The sequence below is a fragment of the Zalophus californianus genome, chromosome 15 (genome assembly GCF_009762305.2).
Source record: "Zalophus californianus isolate mZalCal1 chromosome 15, mZalCal1.pri.v2, whole genome shotgun sequence".
Lineage (NCBI taxonomy): Eukaryota > Metazoa > Chordata > Mammalia > Carnivora > Otariidae > Zalophus > Zalophus californianus.
This window is the reverse complement of record NC_045609.1, coordinates 56,318,959-56,336,752: the sequence shown is the minus strand read 5'-3', so window position 1 is coordinate 56,336,752 and position 17,794 is coordinate 56,318,959. Positions and strand designations below refer to the sequence as shown.

The following is a 17,794-nucleotide window of genomic DNA, read 5'->3' as shown; positions in this document are numbered from 1 at the left end:
CCTGGCTCTTGGAAGGAAAAACAGCTCCATCAAGTCACAAATGTGAGAGTGCTGCCCAGATTATAAGAACTCCATCCTAGACACAGTTCACACGATTATTCAGATAAAAAAATGAAAGCAAAGAAAAACTATGAGCACTTTCGCGTGATGCAACTAATTGCTCATTTCATTCATCCCATTTCCACGGGGCTGGTGTTCCGTTTTCCTTGCCCACCTGTATGATGCTGCTTGTTCATATAAGCCAGGTGAGGCGCATAGCTTGCTGCAAACATTCCTAAGTCTCCTTTGGTCCAAGTCATGTGGAGTCCCCAACTCTGCCACTGAGTGACAGGTAAGCACAGACGCATTGTCATCATTTTACAAAGCGGTAAAGACTTGTCCTCAGCGTCATCCCCCCAAATCCTCAGTCGAAGCAGCCTAGAAGAAAGGATGCTGGATTAATCAGTTCAGATTGTCAAACTTTTTTTTTTTTTTTTTTAAAGAACACCGGGGCTTATTGCTGCTTGGGGGAAATCACAGTCACTTGGAACTAAAACCAAATGAGTTTTGCTTCTGTTTCTCCCGTGCAGTGGCCTGTGGTGGTTTTATTACCAAGCTGAACGGGACCATCACCAGCCCTGGGTGGCCGAAGGAGTATCCTACAAACAAAAACTGCGTCTGGCAGGTGGTGGCCCCTGCTCAGTACCGGATCTCCCTTCAGTTTGAAGTGTTTGAATTGGAAGGAAATGATGTATGCTTCTGCGCTCTAATTGATTGTGTTGGGATGTGGCTCAGGGCTGCAAAGCAGAGAGGGGCTCAGCAGGCGGGGAGGTCGCTTCCTGCAGTCAGGGACTCTTTGCAGGGCAGAGTCTGGGGAGTGTTTGGTGTAGTGGTTTCAGCTGCACACCCTCTGCAAACATGATGTTTTGGTTCTCTTGTCACTGATAAATCCAAGGGGAATCAGGACCAGAGCGGAGGAGGCAGGTCTTGGGGGTGGGAGGTGGTCAAGACAAGTATGTCCCCTGGGGTAGGAGTCTGAGGGTTAGCGTCCAGGTGAGGGGAACGGAGGGGACAAGGACAATGAATTGCTTGTCCCCTCCCTTGGGCAGTGGTCATGGGATGACCAAGTCAGCCAAGGCCCAGGTAGAGCCCCCCCCGCAAGCAGAGTGCTAGCATGAGTGCCCCATGTCTGCACCTTGGGCCAGAGGGATCCCAGTAAGTGTTGAAAGGACCCTCCCACTGGACCTGGCTGAGCCGGTCTGGCCACTGGGCAGGGTGCGGCATTCAGGAAGGGGGTCCTGCAGGGAGGCTGGGGTGGAGCTGTGGGAGTACCAGGGGGCTCCCCACGGTGCTCCCTTGCAGGTCTGCAAGTACGACTTCGTGGAGGTACGCAGCGGCCTGTCCCCCGACGCCAGGCTGCACGGCAAGTTCTGCGGCTCTGAGATGCCCGAGGTCATCACCTCCCAGAGCAACAACATGCGTGTGGAGTTCAAGTCAGACAACACGGTCTCCAAACGCGGCTTCAGAGCCCACTTCTTCTCAGGTGTGTGCGAGTTTGGAGGCGAGGTCACGGGTCTCCATGGCTGTGCGGGCTCTCAGGCTCTGGGGCACCTGCCCACATCTCTCTGCCCACCGCCCCTACCCTTGCAGTAAAATTTCCACCTTGGAGGGGGCATGCCTGGATCTGGGATTTTTTATATTGCTGGTTATATTATTACAGGGCTGTCATAAACACACTGCCACAAAGTGCATGGTGTGAAACAACAGAAATGTATTCTCTCATGGTCATGGAGGCCGGAAATCTGCAGTCAAGCTGTGGGCAGGGCTGTGCTCCTTCTAAAGGCTTTGGGAGAATCCTTCCTGGCTTCTAACTAGCTTGTGGCCCTCATACTTAAGTGTTGGGTGGGCTTCATCTCTTTATTCTTTAAGGATTCTTCGTTGTCCTCATGAAACTAAAACACCAAGTGTTCAGTGACACGTTACCACAGGGTTTGGTGAGGGCAGGGAGACACCACTGACCCCCGGAGTTATCCCAGTGTTGGGGGCCGGGGAGGGAGGCCGGTCCTCGGTTATAGCAGGAAGAAGCTGGCTTGAGCTACAAGAACCAGAGTGACAACAGCTAGGACTTGTGTTCGGACATCGTAACAAATACAAGCTAACACTTACTCTCAGCTAGATGCTGTTCTAAGTACTTTCTCTGTACTAATTCATTTCCTCCTCCCAACAACCCTATGACGTGAGGACACATACTGGCTCCATTTTACAGGTGAGGCTACTGAGGCACAGAAGTCAAGGACTGCCCAAGGAGACACAACAGCTGGTTGTGGTAGAGCAGGACCGGCACTCAGCAGTCTGGTCCGGGGCCCGGAGGCCTACCTACTCCACAGGCCGGAAGTGGCGTGGGGTCAGGGAGGAGGAGCCGAGGCTTCCGGGTCACACAGGCTGCTCGCTCACTGAGTGGCCCTGGGGCATGTTAGTGTCCTCAGCCTCAGTTTCCTTACCTGTAAAAGGGGGGCATAGGCACCTGGCTCCTCAGGTTGCATGCTGTATGGAAAGTGCTTCGGGAATTGCCCATCACATGAATATTCAATACACGGCAGTTACTTTTATTATTGTTACCATGACTATTCTTAATATTAGCCTACCCTTTAAAGGAGCTCCTTGTTTTGGCGGGCAGCAGGGTTAAAGGACATATATGCTTTATGTGTTAAAGGACATATATGCTCATTCAAGTGCTTTAGGAGCGTGGGGAATTCAGTATACAGCAGGACCAGGTACGATCCAACAGATGCTGCCCCCACCCACCCCAGGAGGGGGACTCCCCAAATCAGGGCACTCTGGGAGCCTCCCTGGCAGAGGCTACTTCTGAGTGGAGTTCTGAGGTATGAGGGGATTCCCAAGGTGGCGTTTCCCCTGAGAGCCTGTCGATCCCGCAGACAAGGACGAGTGTGCCAAGGACAACGGTGGGTGCCAGCATGAGTGTGTCAACACGTCTGGGAGCTACCTGTGCCGGTGCAGAAACGGGTACCGGCTCCACGAGAACGGGCATGACTGCAAGGAAGGTGAGGCTGCACTGGGAGGCCAGGCCGACCGTGGCCGCTGTGTGCATGGATGTGAGGGTGAGCAAGGGGCCCCCCTTGTCTGCCTTCCCTCCTGCTGAGGGGCGGTGTTCCCCAGGGCAGCACCCTCCTTCAGGAGGATTCAGGGCCTGCAGGTACCCTCATGGGGTTACTATTGCAAAGCGGGTACACCCCCAGGTTCCTGAATCAGACTACCACCTAGGTTTAAATCCTGACTCTGCTACTTAACCAGCTGTGTGACCTTGGGCAGGTTACTTAACCTCTCTGAGCTTCCTTTTCTTCTATTTAAAAGGGACTAAACAGACCCTCTTCTTAAAGGTGTATGAGGAGTGAATGAAAGCGTGCCTAGAAAGTATTTCAGACAATCTGGCATCTATTAAGCACTTGACAGGTCAATAAATATCAACCATCTATGTCATAATATTTTTTATTATATGCAGGTCTAATAGTAAAATAGAATTCAAAAAAGATTGCTCCCTGCTTCATTTACTACTGGAAATTCAAGGCCAGATGCCTTGGAATGTCCAGGCATTCTGGAAAGAGCCTCCCTCACCCTGCCCTGTGAAGGGTGTTTGAGCATCTCTGATAAGCACACAGGCCTCTAGGCCTTGGCCCCAGCACAGGGCCCTGCAGAGGTGGTCAGAGGGAGGGAAGGGATGAAGACTTCATGCCCCCTCTCTGGGATAAGCATTTCAAAGGTAGGAGATTTGACGGGGATGCACAGAGTCTGACCAGGCCTACAGGGGTGTTACGGGATGAGCTAAGACAGCTTCAGAAGCAGGGTGCAGCCACCCTCCAAGCCCATCCCTGTGACATAGACATGGGCCGTCGTGGGTTGGTTGGGAAGCAGGTTGGAAGAACTTGGAAGGATGCCTCATTCTGGAACTTAAAGGTCTTTGTCAGACCCTTGTGAGGTGGGCCTGGGCCAGAACAAGGCTTGCCTCCTGTGGCGTGGGGGAGGCCAGGAGGGATTTAACCCCACTAAGGTCCCACCAGCCGAACAGTGGCTGCCTTCCTATGGGCTCCTCCAAGGGGTGGCAGCCAATGTCCCAGATGCTGAGCCCCTGCCCCTCTGTTGGCATTTGTCCCCTGTGTGGCTGCAGAGTGGGGGCAGCATTGAGCAGGAACCTCCCTTCAGCTGCTGCCTATCCCCTCCCACTTCCCCTGACCTGCCCTCAAATGCCCCCTCTGGCACCTTGTCCTGCAGCCGCAGGGCAGCATTGGCAATGGGGGTGGTGAAGTGATGGGTAGTGATGAAGACCTTTGTTGGCACTTGCTAAGACTTGTACATGTATTATCTCATTTAGTCCACATATCCCCTGACAAAGTTGGCACCCCTTTTACAAATAAGGACACCAAGGCCTGGGTAAGTGCCCAAGTCCCACAGCTTGCAGGCGGTGCGACCCACGTCCATGTGGCCCCAGTGCCTGTGGTCTCAACCACCACTAGGAAGGCAGCAAAACCAAATAAACTCTCTGGCCAGAGGACACTTGACTCAGGCTGAGCCCTGCCTGCACATTTGATCATGACCCCATGACAAATAAGAATGAGAGACGGAGACTCCCCCGGAGGGCCTCTGGTGCTGCCCACAAATGAACTGCTTCTCTCTGCATGTGTCTCCCCACCCCCCTCCAGCTGGCTGTGCGCACAAGATCAGCGGTGCAGAGGGGACCCTGGCGAGCCCCAACTGGCCCGACAAGTACCCCAGTCGGAGGGAGTGTACCTGGAACATCTCTTCCACCGCGGGCCACCGGGTGAAACTCGTGAGTCATTTTCGTAGTTGACGGACAACACGGACTTTGGTTTCAGACAGACAGGGGGTTGCGTCTCTGCTCTGCCCCTTCCCAGCTCTGAAACTTGAGAAGGTTATTCAACACTTCCAGAACTCGGTTTCATTATCTGGAAAATGGGGATGCTAATGAAGCCTCCCTCGTGGGGCGGCTGCGCACAATTCAGAGGTGGTGGTAAGAAAAGCTCCCTAAATCGCACCTGTTCGCAGCGGTACCAGTCCGAGGGGGCATTCCCTGCACAGATCGGGAGAGCTGACATTCAGTCGTTGCCAGCTGTAATTTTTGACAAAATGATAACATTCCTAAGGTTAAAAAAAAGTAACAGTACAGAGCGTTGGAAAGTGGAAATCAAAAGCTTCTAGATCCCCCATGCCCACTTCAGAAATGACCTCTCTGAACTTTTTTTGTAAATTCTACCGGAAATTTCCTATGCACATACGATAACGTATGGACATGCATGGGAAAAATATAGATCGTTTTTCTTGCCCAGACTTCTTGAATGGACTATCGTTCAGATTCCTCGATAACTTACATTTAAAAAAATTAACAATAAGAGGTTAAGTTATGCTAATTCTCTCTTGAATTAAAAAATTAAAGTCTCTCATGCCTATGGTTGTAGGTGTGCGCACCGTGCTTGGTTATTTCAGAGGAGAACTGAGTCTCTGGTACAAGTCTCGTTTCTCAGGCCCCAGAGCTCCCAGCTCCTGGAGTGTAAAACAAAACCTCTTGTCGGCTGGAGAAGGTATACTCCAGACAGAAGGTTTTTAAATGGGTCTTTCTGACTCTGGAGATTTGTAAGCTCTCCAGAAGGCATAGGGATGGTCCTCTGAAGTATGGGCCAAAAAATGCAAGGAGAATGGGAGACAATAAAGGAGAACGTGATGATAAGCAGACGATGGCCGGGGACTTGCCAGGGTGCTTACTGGCCGGTGAGAGCGGTGAGGACAGGTGGGTGAATGGACGCCCACAACAGAGCACAGGTGCTGGGGTCTGTCTGTGCCAGGCCTGGGGCCTCGAGGGGTGGTGAAGGAAGAGCCCATGACCACAGGGTGCTCACAGCGGGCCCCTCATATGTACGGCTGCCCACGTGGGAAGTGCTTTTGGAGGCTTTCCTGGGTGTCAGAACAACCTTGAATCTGGGTGAGGGTGAACTAGGGTGCCTTAGTGTAGGGCTCCCCCCCAACGCTGCCCTCTGCTGGAGAAGGTTCGCAATGGCAACATACATCTCCCGCGTCGGCGGGGGAATGGCGCCCCCTGGGGGCGGGAACGCGCAGCCTGCACAACTGGAAGCCGCGCTTCTGTCCAAGCGCCACAAGACTTTCGTAGTTGCCCAACGTCTTCCCCTTCTTTACAGTGCTAAGGAACTAAAGCAACTGATCACTGGGGCCAGAGTTAGACCAGATCTCAGATTTATAGACGTTCATACGTGTATGTGCTAGTTTTTAAAAAAAAACTTCCTTGGGAAGTGTATGGTTGATCTTGATCATGCTCTTTTTTGCCACCAGAAAATATGAGTTGAATACTTCCCAAGAAGCCGGTGTTTCACTGTATGGGGACAGCAACAGGGTGTCCCATGTGTGTCCCTCCCATTGCATCACCCACCCTGATGCTACTGGTCTCCCCTCCTGCTCCTGCGCACTGTGTCTATACCACCCCCAAACCCAGCTCCCTTTCTATAAGGTGCGAAGAGCTTTGCCTGTTTCTACTGTTTGTCATTCCTGTGAAAGCCCGCACTGCTAATGATCCCTCTCCACCTCCATCTCTGTCCTGTCTCTCCAGCTACTCTCATGAATTCAGACCCCCCCCTCGCCCCCCACTAATGGCCTCTCTTCCTGCTCTGTCATTTGGTCCGAGCCTTCATTTAACATTGTCCCCTCTCACCTTTCCCATCTTCCTGGCAGCTGTGGGCAGGCCATCAGTCACTCAGCTGCCCAGTCAGTCCCTAAGAAGCTCTACATTTGGGGTTTTGAAGCTTCATGCATGTCCTGGAATGGAGGGGCTCCCCTGGCCAGCTTTGGGGGACAGTCTTCAGGGGGCAGGGAGGAGGGGGACAGTATAGCCTGGTGATGGTTAGGAGTGTGGGCTGGAGTCAGGCTGGCTGGGGACTAAGTCCAGCTGCAGCCTCCTCTAGCTTGGAGGAGTAAGCTTGGGCAAGACATTTCTCTAAGACTCAGTTTTCCCCTTCCGCACATTGGGTCTAATACTAGCTCTTCCCTCACATCATCAGAATTAAGTGAGAAAATGTTCATGAACATTTAGCACAGGATTCTCCATGGGGAAAAAAACTCTCCTCAAATGTCAGCCACTATGAGGATGCAGACGAGGAACAGCGTGCACTTCATACAGCCTCATCCTATCATTTGTACTGAAGGATCACACAGCACAGCACAGAGGTTGAGGGCAGGGGCTCTGCAGCGAGACCTCCTGGTCATGGCCCAGCCCTACCAGTGGGTGACCTTGGGCAAGTCACCTGACTGCTCTGTGCCTCAGTTTCCTCATCCGTAAAGTGGGGATGGTAGCAGTAGACACAGCACAAGGTGTAAGGATTATATGAGGTTATATTTGTAAAGCACTCAAAACAGCTCCTGACCTGGCATGAGTCCTTGGTCTTTGCTGCCGTCATCATTAAGTGAGAAGGAGCCTTGTGATGGCACAGACGGAGCAGGGATGACCACAAGCATCTCAGCTCTAGGAACCTGGCCATCTCACCTGCAAAGTGCTCATAGCAGCAGTCGTTCCTGTGACTACCTCGTAGGGTTGTCCGGGGACCACGAGAGAATGTCCCGTGTGCCCCATCCTCTCCCAGTCCCCGGGGAGGCGGCCCCCACCCCCGGCTGAGCGCCAGGGCCCTGCTTCCCTTTCTGCTCTTCTATCCCCAGACATTTAACGAATTTGAGATCGAGCAGCACCAAGAATGTGCCTACGACCACCTGGAGCTCTACGACGGGCCCAACAGCCTGGCCCCCATCCTTGGCCGTTTCTGTGGCAGCAAGAAACCGGACCCCGTGGTGGCTTCAGGCAGCAGCCTGTTCCTCAGGTTTTATTCGGATGCCTCTGTGCAGAGGAAAGGTTTCCAGGCGGTGCACAGCACAGGTAGGGGAGCCGGGGGGCCCCGCATCCCGCTGAGGCCCACAGGGGCTGGACACAGATGGTGACGGAAGCAGGGGAACAACTGCCGACACGGGGGCGGGGGGTGCGCGATCAGCCATCCCTTTAACCGTGAAATGTGGGCAGCCGTAGGGGGAAGGGTTGTTTTCTTTGAATGTCCTTGACTGATGGCATTTAAAAGTGGGCCACACTTTGTTGGTGCCACACTTCTTTCCGACCCGCCCTCCCTTCCTCCCTTTCTCCCATCCTCTTTCCAAAACTTATTTGTAATCTTGCTGGTCCGTGAAATCCCAAAGTCTGGGAGCTGAGGGGTGGAGAACAGCCCCTGTCACGCCGTAAGGGCCAGTTCTGGAAAACGGAAAATGTTTCTATTACCCATTATTTTCCCCCCACTTAACATGTCACATCTCAGGGACTTGAAATTTCCCAAAGACAGCTCAGCCCTGGAGGAAGTTCTCAGCAAGAGCACGTGGGGTTAAGAGCTGGCAGTCAGGAAGGACGGGGGGCCGGCTGGGCCTGACAGTGTCACTGGACCACACAGAAGCCACACCTCGGGCAGCTCGGCACCTTGGGGGCGTGGAGCACATTGAGGACAGGCGGTGGAGGAACTTGCCTTCAGATTTTCTGGCACTTTCTAATCTCTCTAATGAGCTCACTCTCATGTATCCATTTATATTATGTGGTCTCTAGTGGCCTAGACAAGATACGGTGGGACCCAGACAACCAGAGTTAGGGTCCTAGTCGCAAACTCCGAAGCCAGCGCTACAGAATACAAACCCAGAGTATGGGGCTCAGCTCATCTGTGACACCCCCAGGAGCCTCAAAGTCAGACTATACTCAGCACTGTCAAATGCAGGAGCAAGTCAGTCTGTAACCTGAGGTTTCTGGGGTTGAGTTTACCAGGAGTTCTGATGTGCTTTTGGTGCCCTCTGTTGGCAACAGTTGCAAATCACAGCCCGCGAGCCCTTCTCTAGTGCTTCTAGCACTTCCAAGGAATTAGGTGGTAGAGATCCAGCCAGCCAGCTTTTTTCAGTAGCTTGCTCAGGAATTCCCTAGAGGCCTTATGCGACCCAATCCAGGAACATAGGGCCTTCCTGGGAAGGGCCAATTTGGACCCCCAGTAAGCCCTGAAACTGGGACCTATCGGCCTCTGTTTATGCCTCTGTAAAGTGGGATGAGGAAACCTGCCAGACTTTCCTAAAGGGCACACGCAAGGCCTCGTAGAGAAAGCTGGCCGGCATTGGGGTGTGAAGAGAGAAGGCCAGGGCCTGGAAGCGGGTGGGGGTGGCCCACGCGACTCCGTGCCGAGGGGTCGGGGCGGCTCTCTCCCTCTGCTCCAGAGTGCGGGGGCAGGCTGAAGGCTGAAGTGCAGACCAAAGAGCTGTATTCCCATGCCCAGTTTGGGGACGACAACTACCCGAGCCAGGCCCGCTGCGACTGGGTGATAGTGGCAGAGGACGGCTACGGGGTCGAGTTGATCTTCCTGACCTTTGAGGTGGAGGAGGAGGCCAGCTGTGGTTATGACTACATGGATGCCTACGACGGCTACGACAGCACGGCGCCCAGGCTCGGCCGCTTCTGCGGCTCTGGGGTGAGTGTGCGGCCTGCCAGCCGGGCGAAGCATGAGGACTCAGAGCGGGAGACGCAGCGCGTGCCGGGCTGGGGGGGCGGGGGGCGCTGCTGGAGCGAACCGGGGAGGGGGAGAGGGGTCCGGAGAGGAGGCGGGGACTCGCCTGGGAGCCCATCAGGAGGGCCCCCTACTGATGCAGGTTGTGTAAGAGCCGGCTGTCCTTGAGGATTTTCCTCCCGTGTTTGCAAAGGGCTCCCTCCCCTCCCCCACCTCCATTTTTACTTGGCCTTGAGGCTTTAAAACTTGTTTTAAATGATGCTTTTGTATATCCCGTATAGTCACGGTTCTCTCCCCGGGCAACTCCAAATGCGCGCGGGAATGACGAGTCTCACTGGAAACACAGACTCGTGCTCCGGGTCCTCATCATTTTTCTCACTGTCCCCTATCTTCTCAGTCACCTCCCCCGGACAGGGCAGGCCTGGTTGGTCACTGTTTCCCCCGCACCTGACCTAGAAGCTGGCACACGGCTGGCACCCGCGGCCGGTACAGGGTCCTGGTCACGCTCCCCCTGCGCTCCTGTCCGCTCCTTGTCTCTGTCTCCGGGGCTGATGGGGCAAAGCTTCTTTGCTGTCAGCTGAATTTACATCAGCTCATTTTGGAGTCAAAACTCCTTCTCGCACTGATCAGAACCTCAAAATGGCATTTATACCGGTCTCTGAATAATTTCCCGTCATCTTCCCTCACCCTCCCAAAAAGAAAGGATGACAACGTGTGACCTGACCAATGCCATGTCTTTGATAAAGTCTTTCAGACCATGGGGCCCACGTGCAGAGGAAAACCTTGGAGAGTCCCGAGCAGTGAGCTGTGTGGGAAGCCCAGCTGGGTCCCACTGCGCCCTGGCAGACAGCAGCCTTGGAGCCTGGCTCCCCTTCACGGAGCCCTTGGCGAAACCTCCGTGACAAATGTAGAGGCTCCGTGCCACGTTTTGCTCTTGGACAGGACAAAGGCCTCAAGCATGGGCTTTGGTGTTTGGTCCACTGGGAGATCTCTCCCAATGGTGACTTCAAGGTCAGAAAGACCTGAGCTGGGGTCCTGCCTAGCTGTGTGAATTGACTTTCAGTTTCCTTAAGTGTAAAATGGAGATAGCACTCCCCTTGTCAAGTTTACATGAGGTAAGATCTGAAAGTGCTCAGAGCAGTCTCCAGCCCGCCTGTGCCCTTCATAACCCATAGATTCCATATGAGCTGTGTGTCTAGGACTGTCTTTGAAAGCAGGGCCTGGGGAGCTCTTCTCTGGAGCAGAATTGGCAATGTTTTCCTTTGTGAAAGAGCTTATGTCAATGCCCTTCAGTGTCTCTGATGCCAGCAATGCCCCGTGGAAGCACCGGCCTGCCTATGTTCTCATGTAACCTTTGTCTCATCGCCTGTATTTAAAACTCCGGCCACAGCCAACTGACCTGACATCCCCCTGGTTTTCTTTTGCCCTTTCCTCAGCCATTGGAAGAGATCTACTCTGCAGGAGATTCTCTGATGATTCAGTTCCACACGGATGACACCATCAACAAGAAAGGCTTTCACGCCCGATACACCAGCACCAAGTTCCAGGATGCCCTGCACATGAAGAAGTAACATCGATGTTCATGAAAGACAGGAACTGAGAATGTGTTTTATAACAATAGCACCTTGTGAATCTGCCCTAAACCAGTGTAGAGTTTTTTTTTTTTTCCTCAAACAAAAACTCAAAATCTAGTCTTGGAGGTATGTATCTGGTGAAGTTCAGCCAAGAAGGAGGAAAGATGTTTCTTTGATTCTGGCCACAATGTTATCAGTCATGGACTTTGAGAGAAGGTTAAGGTTATCTTAATGTTATAGTTATGAAGTTATGCCTGGTCATACTCATTCTCCTTGTCCCTTGCTCCTACAGGACAAGAGGCAGCTCTTGGGTTGGTCACTCCTCTATTTCTGGACGTGCTTTGGTAGGTGCCAGGCAATGTGACTGTGTCCTGGAGACTCAGGCTGTCTTCTGTCCGCATTGAGCAGTGAGGATAAAAGCTCGGCCATGGCTGATTTGTTACTCACAGCTCTGGCTGGAGACTTTTGCTTTCTGTCTGCCAGGGACATGTCAGCCAGGAAACCTGAGAACACAGATGTCAGGCCTGAAAAAGAACTCGCAGGAAGCAATGCACAGAGGAAGCTGGAGTATGAGCATCCTTGTCACCACGCTAGTACCCATCAAGCCTCCCCTCTGGGTCACTGGCTCTCCTTGCCATTTCGGTTTTCCCCCATGCCTGCTTGCATTAGGAGGTTAAGGCATCCACTGTGAATTCCATCAACACATCTGCTGTTGAGAGTCCCCAGTGTGCCGAGAAGAAAACATCCTGCCTCCTCCTGATACTCCTTTCCTGGCTGACTTCAGAAGACCCCACCTATGCTTGGGATTCCATGGACTTAGAAGACCATTTCCTTCGCCAGCTTTGGAGGCACTTGCTGTGGTTGACCTTGACTTCTTGACAACTGATTCAAACTGCATTTGCAAGACGTGCAAAGACAGCCCATGAGGGACCAGTTGAGGTCCCTCATGGGGCGAACACTGTTGAAAACTGGGTAATTATAAGTCATGTAATCCTCTGTGGGAGGAGTCAACCTGTGACTTCCTGTCACCAGTCAGGTTAAAGAGTGCATTGGTAACTTCGCTCAGGCTAACTGGTACACCAACTTGCAATCAGAATTTACCACACTTGGCACTTGTTCTAGAGAAGTATAGAGGATGTTGTTTACATAATTTTAGAACCTCCACGTGTACCTTAAATAGTGAGGTAGTTTTGAATGGCATTTCATTAAGGCATCTATGGGCATTATGAGCTAAAAGCTGTGGTATGTTAGCTTTAAAAGAGTATTTATGTTGGAATAATTTTTAAATAATGTTTACATAACTCTAAGTCCTGTTGGGTTGGTATTGAGCACAGGACAGCACACGAGAGTGTTTCCCGCAAGACCCATGATAGCTCCCAAGCACCAGAATTCCTTTGGGATGAAGCGACATCATTTTAAACAAAGTATTTGTAAAAGCTTAAAAGTTATATTTTTTAAAGATCAGAATATGCCCCCAGAGGACTATGTCTAATTAAAATGATGGCTGGGAGTAAAACAAACAAAGGATAATACAAGAAAGGTAGAAGAGATGCATGGAAATGTTTTTTCCTTAAAACAGAAAAAAATTCAAAGTATTATTATTAATAATAATATATGTCTGTATATATGTATGTATGTAAAGGACCAGCTGTCAGAGCCTTAATCGACGCAGTGTGACAGATGCCGACCGGCTGACCGTAGCTTTACCGAGCAGGCCCTCCCTGAGCAGCCCTGCATTTTATGTGTGTCGTTCGCCAAGCCCTCTCTTGGCCCTGGATGGAGATTCGGCCTGATTCTCACATCGAGACACATCCCAGGCCCTGCCTCGGGGGCACGCGGGCTCAGCAGTGGGAGCCCCTTATCTTGTGGTCCAACCTGCCTGCGAAGGTGAATCCCAGCTCTCAGATTTTTGTATTTTCTGGGGTTTTACTTTGTCTTATCGTATCTGTCAACGTTGAAGCTGAAACCAGAATACATAAAGTGGCTATTAGAGGTCTTTCTCCAACGACAGGAAAAAAATCTGTCCTTTCGACCTCTTAGAAGCCTGAATAACAATGAAATCTATGGAAAAGTGGGAGAGAGTCAGAAACAGAGTTGGTTCTGCCTCAGCGTTGGCCACCCTCGTGAAACAATGGTACTTATTTTTATCTCTGTAGTATGAATATTGTCAAAAACCCCCAACTTGGCCAACTGGAAACAAAGGAACGCTTATGAAAACCTTTAGTGAGGCCTTCTGCGAGTGACGTACTCCCAGACAAGACAAGCCCTGATTCAGCTGGGGCCGTGCAGACTGCTCCCCTGGAAGCTCACTTGGGGATTGGTGCCCTGGCTTGGGGAGAGAAGGTCCACTTGACAGGAAGACCCAGACCCCCTGCTGAAGCTCCTCACAGGACACCTTGCTCCAGCCTGCTTTGTCCTTTAATTGGGTGCGAGGCCTTGGGGATGTCACAGAAGTCCAAGGCTAGCTTAGGTTCACAGAATTACCTTGATGACCTGATGAAATATTGGGAGTCTGGGTCATCAGCCTGGTCCAGTTCTAGTGTGATCTGGTCTGGCAGAAGCTAGAGCCTGAATCCCAGACCAGGGTGAGGGTCTGGAACTAACTTTAGCCTATGGAGTTTCTCCAAACAGAAAAGATGAGGCTTTGCATTGATTCACTGTAAAACCATTTTCCTCTAAAGTTAAGTTTCATCTTACTCATGAAACCCTCAGCCTATTTAAATCATTTGTAAAACCCTGTTAACTAGCAAATTCACGCTCGGATTTGCCATTGATCCGGTCCATTTGATAAGTCTCAAATAATTCGTGGTATTGTTGTTTCGTTTGCAGACAAATGTTCCCTTGGCTTCCGCTCCCTTGTTTTTCAAGTTTCCTTGGTAGACCGAACTTCTGAAAAATAATCCCAAATGCCTAAAAGGTTTCTTTTTAAAAAAGAAAGACTATTTAGAGTGCTATCTATAAATATATTGTACTTTTTATTTTGTGTAATTTTACATTTCATGAAATGTTAGTTTCAAAGAGAAAGTGGAGAGGAGCTAACATGTCTGTCTAGAAAGACTGTTTCATTAAAGAATGTGGATTTACAGATGTGTCCTGGGTTTTTATCACTAGTTCGGACAAGAGTGGTCCCCTTGGTGATAATTTCATCTAATGCCACAAGATTTGAGGATAGAAGAAGGGGATCTTCTCGGTGGCTTTCTCCTCTCTGGGGAGTACCTGGTGCCTGGTCCAGAACAGAGCTCCCTATTGGACCCAGACAGTCATGAGCAAAGCTAACGATGGCTTCAAAGTTGTCGCCTTTCTTGAATCCAAACAGGCTGGAAATCTGACCGTGTACTTGTGGACTGGTTGCTATGGTGAGGGTGCTTCATGTAGTAGACACCACCTGTTTGTCGCTTAGCACCTCTTTCTACTTGTCTCCACCTGTTCCTGTGCCTGAGGACTGCAGCTGACATCTAAAACTAAAGGTCACGGCTCCTGTCAGGTGGCCCTCTCTCTCTCTGGGCTCTGGCGGCCACTCCTCTGCCCCTCCTTTAGGCCTAGGGGTGGTAATGACACCAAGCTGGTGTAATCCTGGGTCACTGCGTTATCCCCCAAGGAGGACCTTTATAAATAGTCCTTGGAATAAGCCCTCGTCAAATATAGCAAATTGAGCATCTCATGTATTTCCTGTGATACAGGCTCATTTTTAACCCAAGGACAGAGGTTCCATCTAATCGAGCACAGTCTTCTCGGGTTGACCAGTTGAGGTTGACCAGTTGAGTTGACACTTAGGGTGTGTTTAGAATTTTGTGGGTTATATCAGGGAAGGGTAATAAGGAACCGTGTTTTTTAGAACACTCAGACTGGTCTTAATGCAGAACGATCTAAATGCAGAACTATTTCTGCAACTATTTGGTGCCACGTGTGGAGTGTCAAGGTTTTAGGACTTTCCTTTTTGCAGTCACCAGTACCTCAAGGATGAGCCCCAATGGGACAAGGGTGTGAATGCTTGAGGGATCAGTCAGGATAAGGTAGTTTATGCTGCATCAAAAGCAACCCCCGGATATCAAGAACGACATAGGAAAGGCTTTTTTCTTGTTCTTACTACGTGTCCATTTCTCGCATCTGGAAGCTCTTCCACATTAGCCTTGGTCAGGACGGGGATGATGGTGCTGCTGCTACCTGGAGCTTTGCTGATTTCTAGACCATGCAATGTCTCTGACAGCTGCCTAGAAATGCCATATCAATTCCACTCCCATGTCCTTGGCCAAAGCAATGCATACAGCTACTCTTAACTTGGGGTTAAGAATGAGATGAACCCTTGTAATCCGGGCTTCACAGGGAAGCCGGGTGACCTGCGTCCACGTCACCTAGCTCCGCTCCCACTTAGACTCCAGAAATATCTACTGGACCCCACTAAGGACTCTCACATGTGACATTCAAAGATAGAGAAATGGCCAGAATCTTTCTGTGTGTTTTAACATTTTACTTCATCACTATTTCCTTACTGACAATTTAGATACAGATTTAAAAAAATCAAGAGTCAGGCCATTGGTCTTTTGGCATGGTCCAGGTTTTTAAACTGGCCAGTTATTGCCTGGCAAACCACTTGTGTGATTGTACAACTTTAAATGGTGACAAGATAAAAATGAGAGCATCTTCGCGTCAGTGGCTGCAATGTCTCACCCACAAAAGGGCATTCTTTCTACAGTTTCTGAGAAGATAATTCCCAGGCCTAACACTGCCAGAGGAGGAGAGACCACTCATCTCCCCATTCCCTCTTCTTTGAGTGATGGTGCCATGTTCCTTTCGCAGAACAAACCACCTAGTCTCCAATCGGAAGGCGTGGCATCCTGGGGCACATGACCGCAGCCAGACCGATCAGATCCTCTTCCTGGAATTGAAGTCTTGATCAAGCGGCGAAAGGGCTGCGATGTTTTGGAGCTCATTTTCCCTGGGGGGATATCCTGAGAAGACAGTGGAAGAGTCTCTGCTGCTGAAGCCTCAGGAGCTGCCTCGCTCCGCCTTCCCAGAGCCTGCTTCCCTGGCCCTCTCTTCCTTCTGTGAGCTCTGCTATACCCAGCCAATAAAGTCCCTTCTTCTTAAGTTAATCACGGCCCGTTTGGATGCCTCTGACCAGAGAACCATGGCTGGCCCAGACACTTGGCCAGTGCACCACTGACTAGAGGTCTTAGCAATTCTCCTAAAGGAATAACCTGTCCATTGGAGGGAGAGGTGGTGGTCAGTGGGTGTATAGCAAACAGAAAGAATCAAGAAGGACCTCACTGGCCTTACGCCCCCATAGACAGCCTAGCCAGAGGGGGCGGGGGCCATGAACTAGAGTCCCTGGGTGCAGTTCTCTGGTCCAGGTGGGGGTCTATGCCCACCACGCCAAGTTAGAGACACACTCTGTACTGGTCGTACTGAATTCACTAGTCTGTCATTGTAAACCTTATCAGCCCCACTTTACAGATGGAGACTGAGGCTGGGAGAAATTACTTTGCTAGCCTAAGACCGTGCAGCTTCCACAATTGCAGCTGAGGCGTTAAACACGGGCCTGTCTGAACTGTGTCTCCATGACATCCAGACACAAGGACGTCAGCCGAGGCGTTGCCGTGGAGTCTTGGGAGCTGGAAGCCCCGTGAAGCACCGGCCATGTGGTTCCTGCTCGGTCTGGTATCCTCGGGCCTGGATCCCTGCGCCCCACATCCATTTTTCCAGTATCACCTGCCTGAACACACAGGGCCCCTGTGCCCTCTGTGAGCCGAGCCCCAAACCCAGGAGTCAGCTTCCTTCTGCACATTTTACTCCACTGTCAAATCTCACCGCCTTTACCTCCACAGTAAGTCCCGGACCCATTCACTGCTCTCCATTTCTACTGCCCCAGTCCCCGGGCGGCCGTCACCAGCGCTCACTTGCTCGCTGCTGGCAGGGCGGCCCTTGTAATCCGGGCTTCACAGGGAAGCCAGGTGACCTGCGTCCACGTCACCTAGCTCCGCTCCCCCTTAGACTCCTGAAAGCCGTCCCATGGCTCGACGATGGAAATCTTGCCGTGCCCTGCCATGCTCACCCCATCCGGCCCCTAACTCACTCAGTCTTTTGTTGTTGTTGCTAAGACATTCTGTTTGTTTGTTTCCAGTGTAGTTCACATACCATGTTACAGTAGTTTGAGTTCTACGATATAGCGATTCACCGATTCTGTACATTACTCAGTGCGCATCATGATAAGTGTGCTCTGAATCCCCATCACCTGTTTCACTCATCCCCCACCCCCCTGCCCTTGGGTAACCACCAGTTTGTCCTCCATAGTTAAGACTCTTGTCTCCTTTTTCCTTCGTTTGTTTTGTTTCTTAAACTCCACACATGTAACTCACTCTGTCTTACTCCTTCCGAGGTCGCTGCCCTGGTTTATGTTCCTTCAGGACCACGGGCCTCTTTCTGGGCTGTGCCTGCTTCAGCCCTGGAGCTCTGCACACACTGTTCCCTCTGCCAGACACCCTCTTGTCTGTCCCACACATCTTAAATGTGTGTGTCCCCCAGGGACATCGAAAGCAACTGTTTCCCAATCACTCCGGTCACTCCTTCTGCTCCTCTCCTAGCGGGTCTCACTTGTTCTGACTGGGGTCCACCTGCGCCTGCTGGAACATACACTCC

The 17,794-nt window shown here is 51.3% G+C and overlaps 1 protein-coding gene across 1 annotated transcript in view; it reads left to right on the top strand.

Annotated features, from left to right (window-relative positions):
* TLL2 (tolloid like 2) overlaps positions 1–14,208 on the top strand; it is a 120,363-nt gene extending 106,155 nt beyond the window's left edge. The window contains exons 15-21 of the mRNA XM_027597114.2: positions 570–730; positions 1,342–1,522; positions 2,916–3,041; positions 4,695–4,822; positions 7,729–7,942; positions 9,298–9,548; positions 11,021–14,208. Of these exons, the coding sequence (XP_027452915.1) occupies positions 570–730; positions 1,342–1,522; positions 2,916–3,041; positions 4,695–4,822; positions 7,729–7,942; positions 9,298–9,548; positions 11,021–11,155 (1,196 nt within the window). The 3' untranslated portion in view covers positions 11,156–14,208. The remainder of the gene's footprint in view (positions 1–569; positions 731–1,341; positions 1,523–2,915; positions 3,042–4,694; positions 4,823–7,728; positions 7,943–9,297; positions 9,549–11,020) is intronic.
* The last annotated feature ends 3,586 nt before the right edge of the window (positions 14,209–17,794 follow it).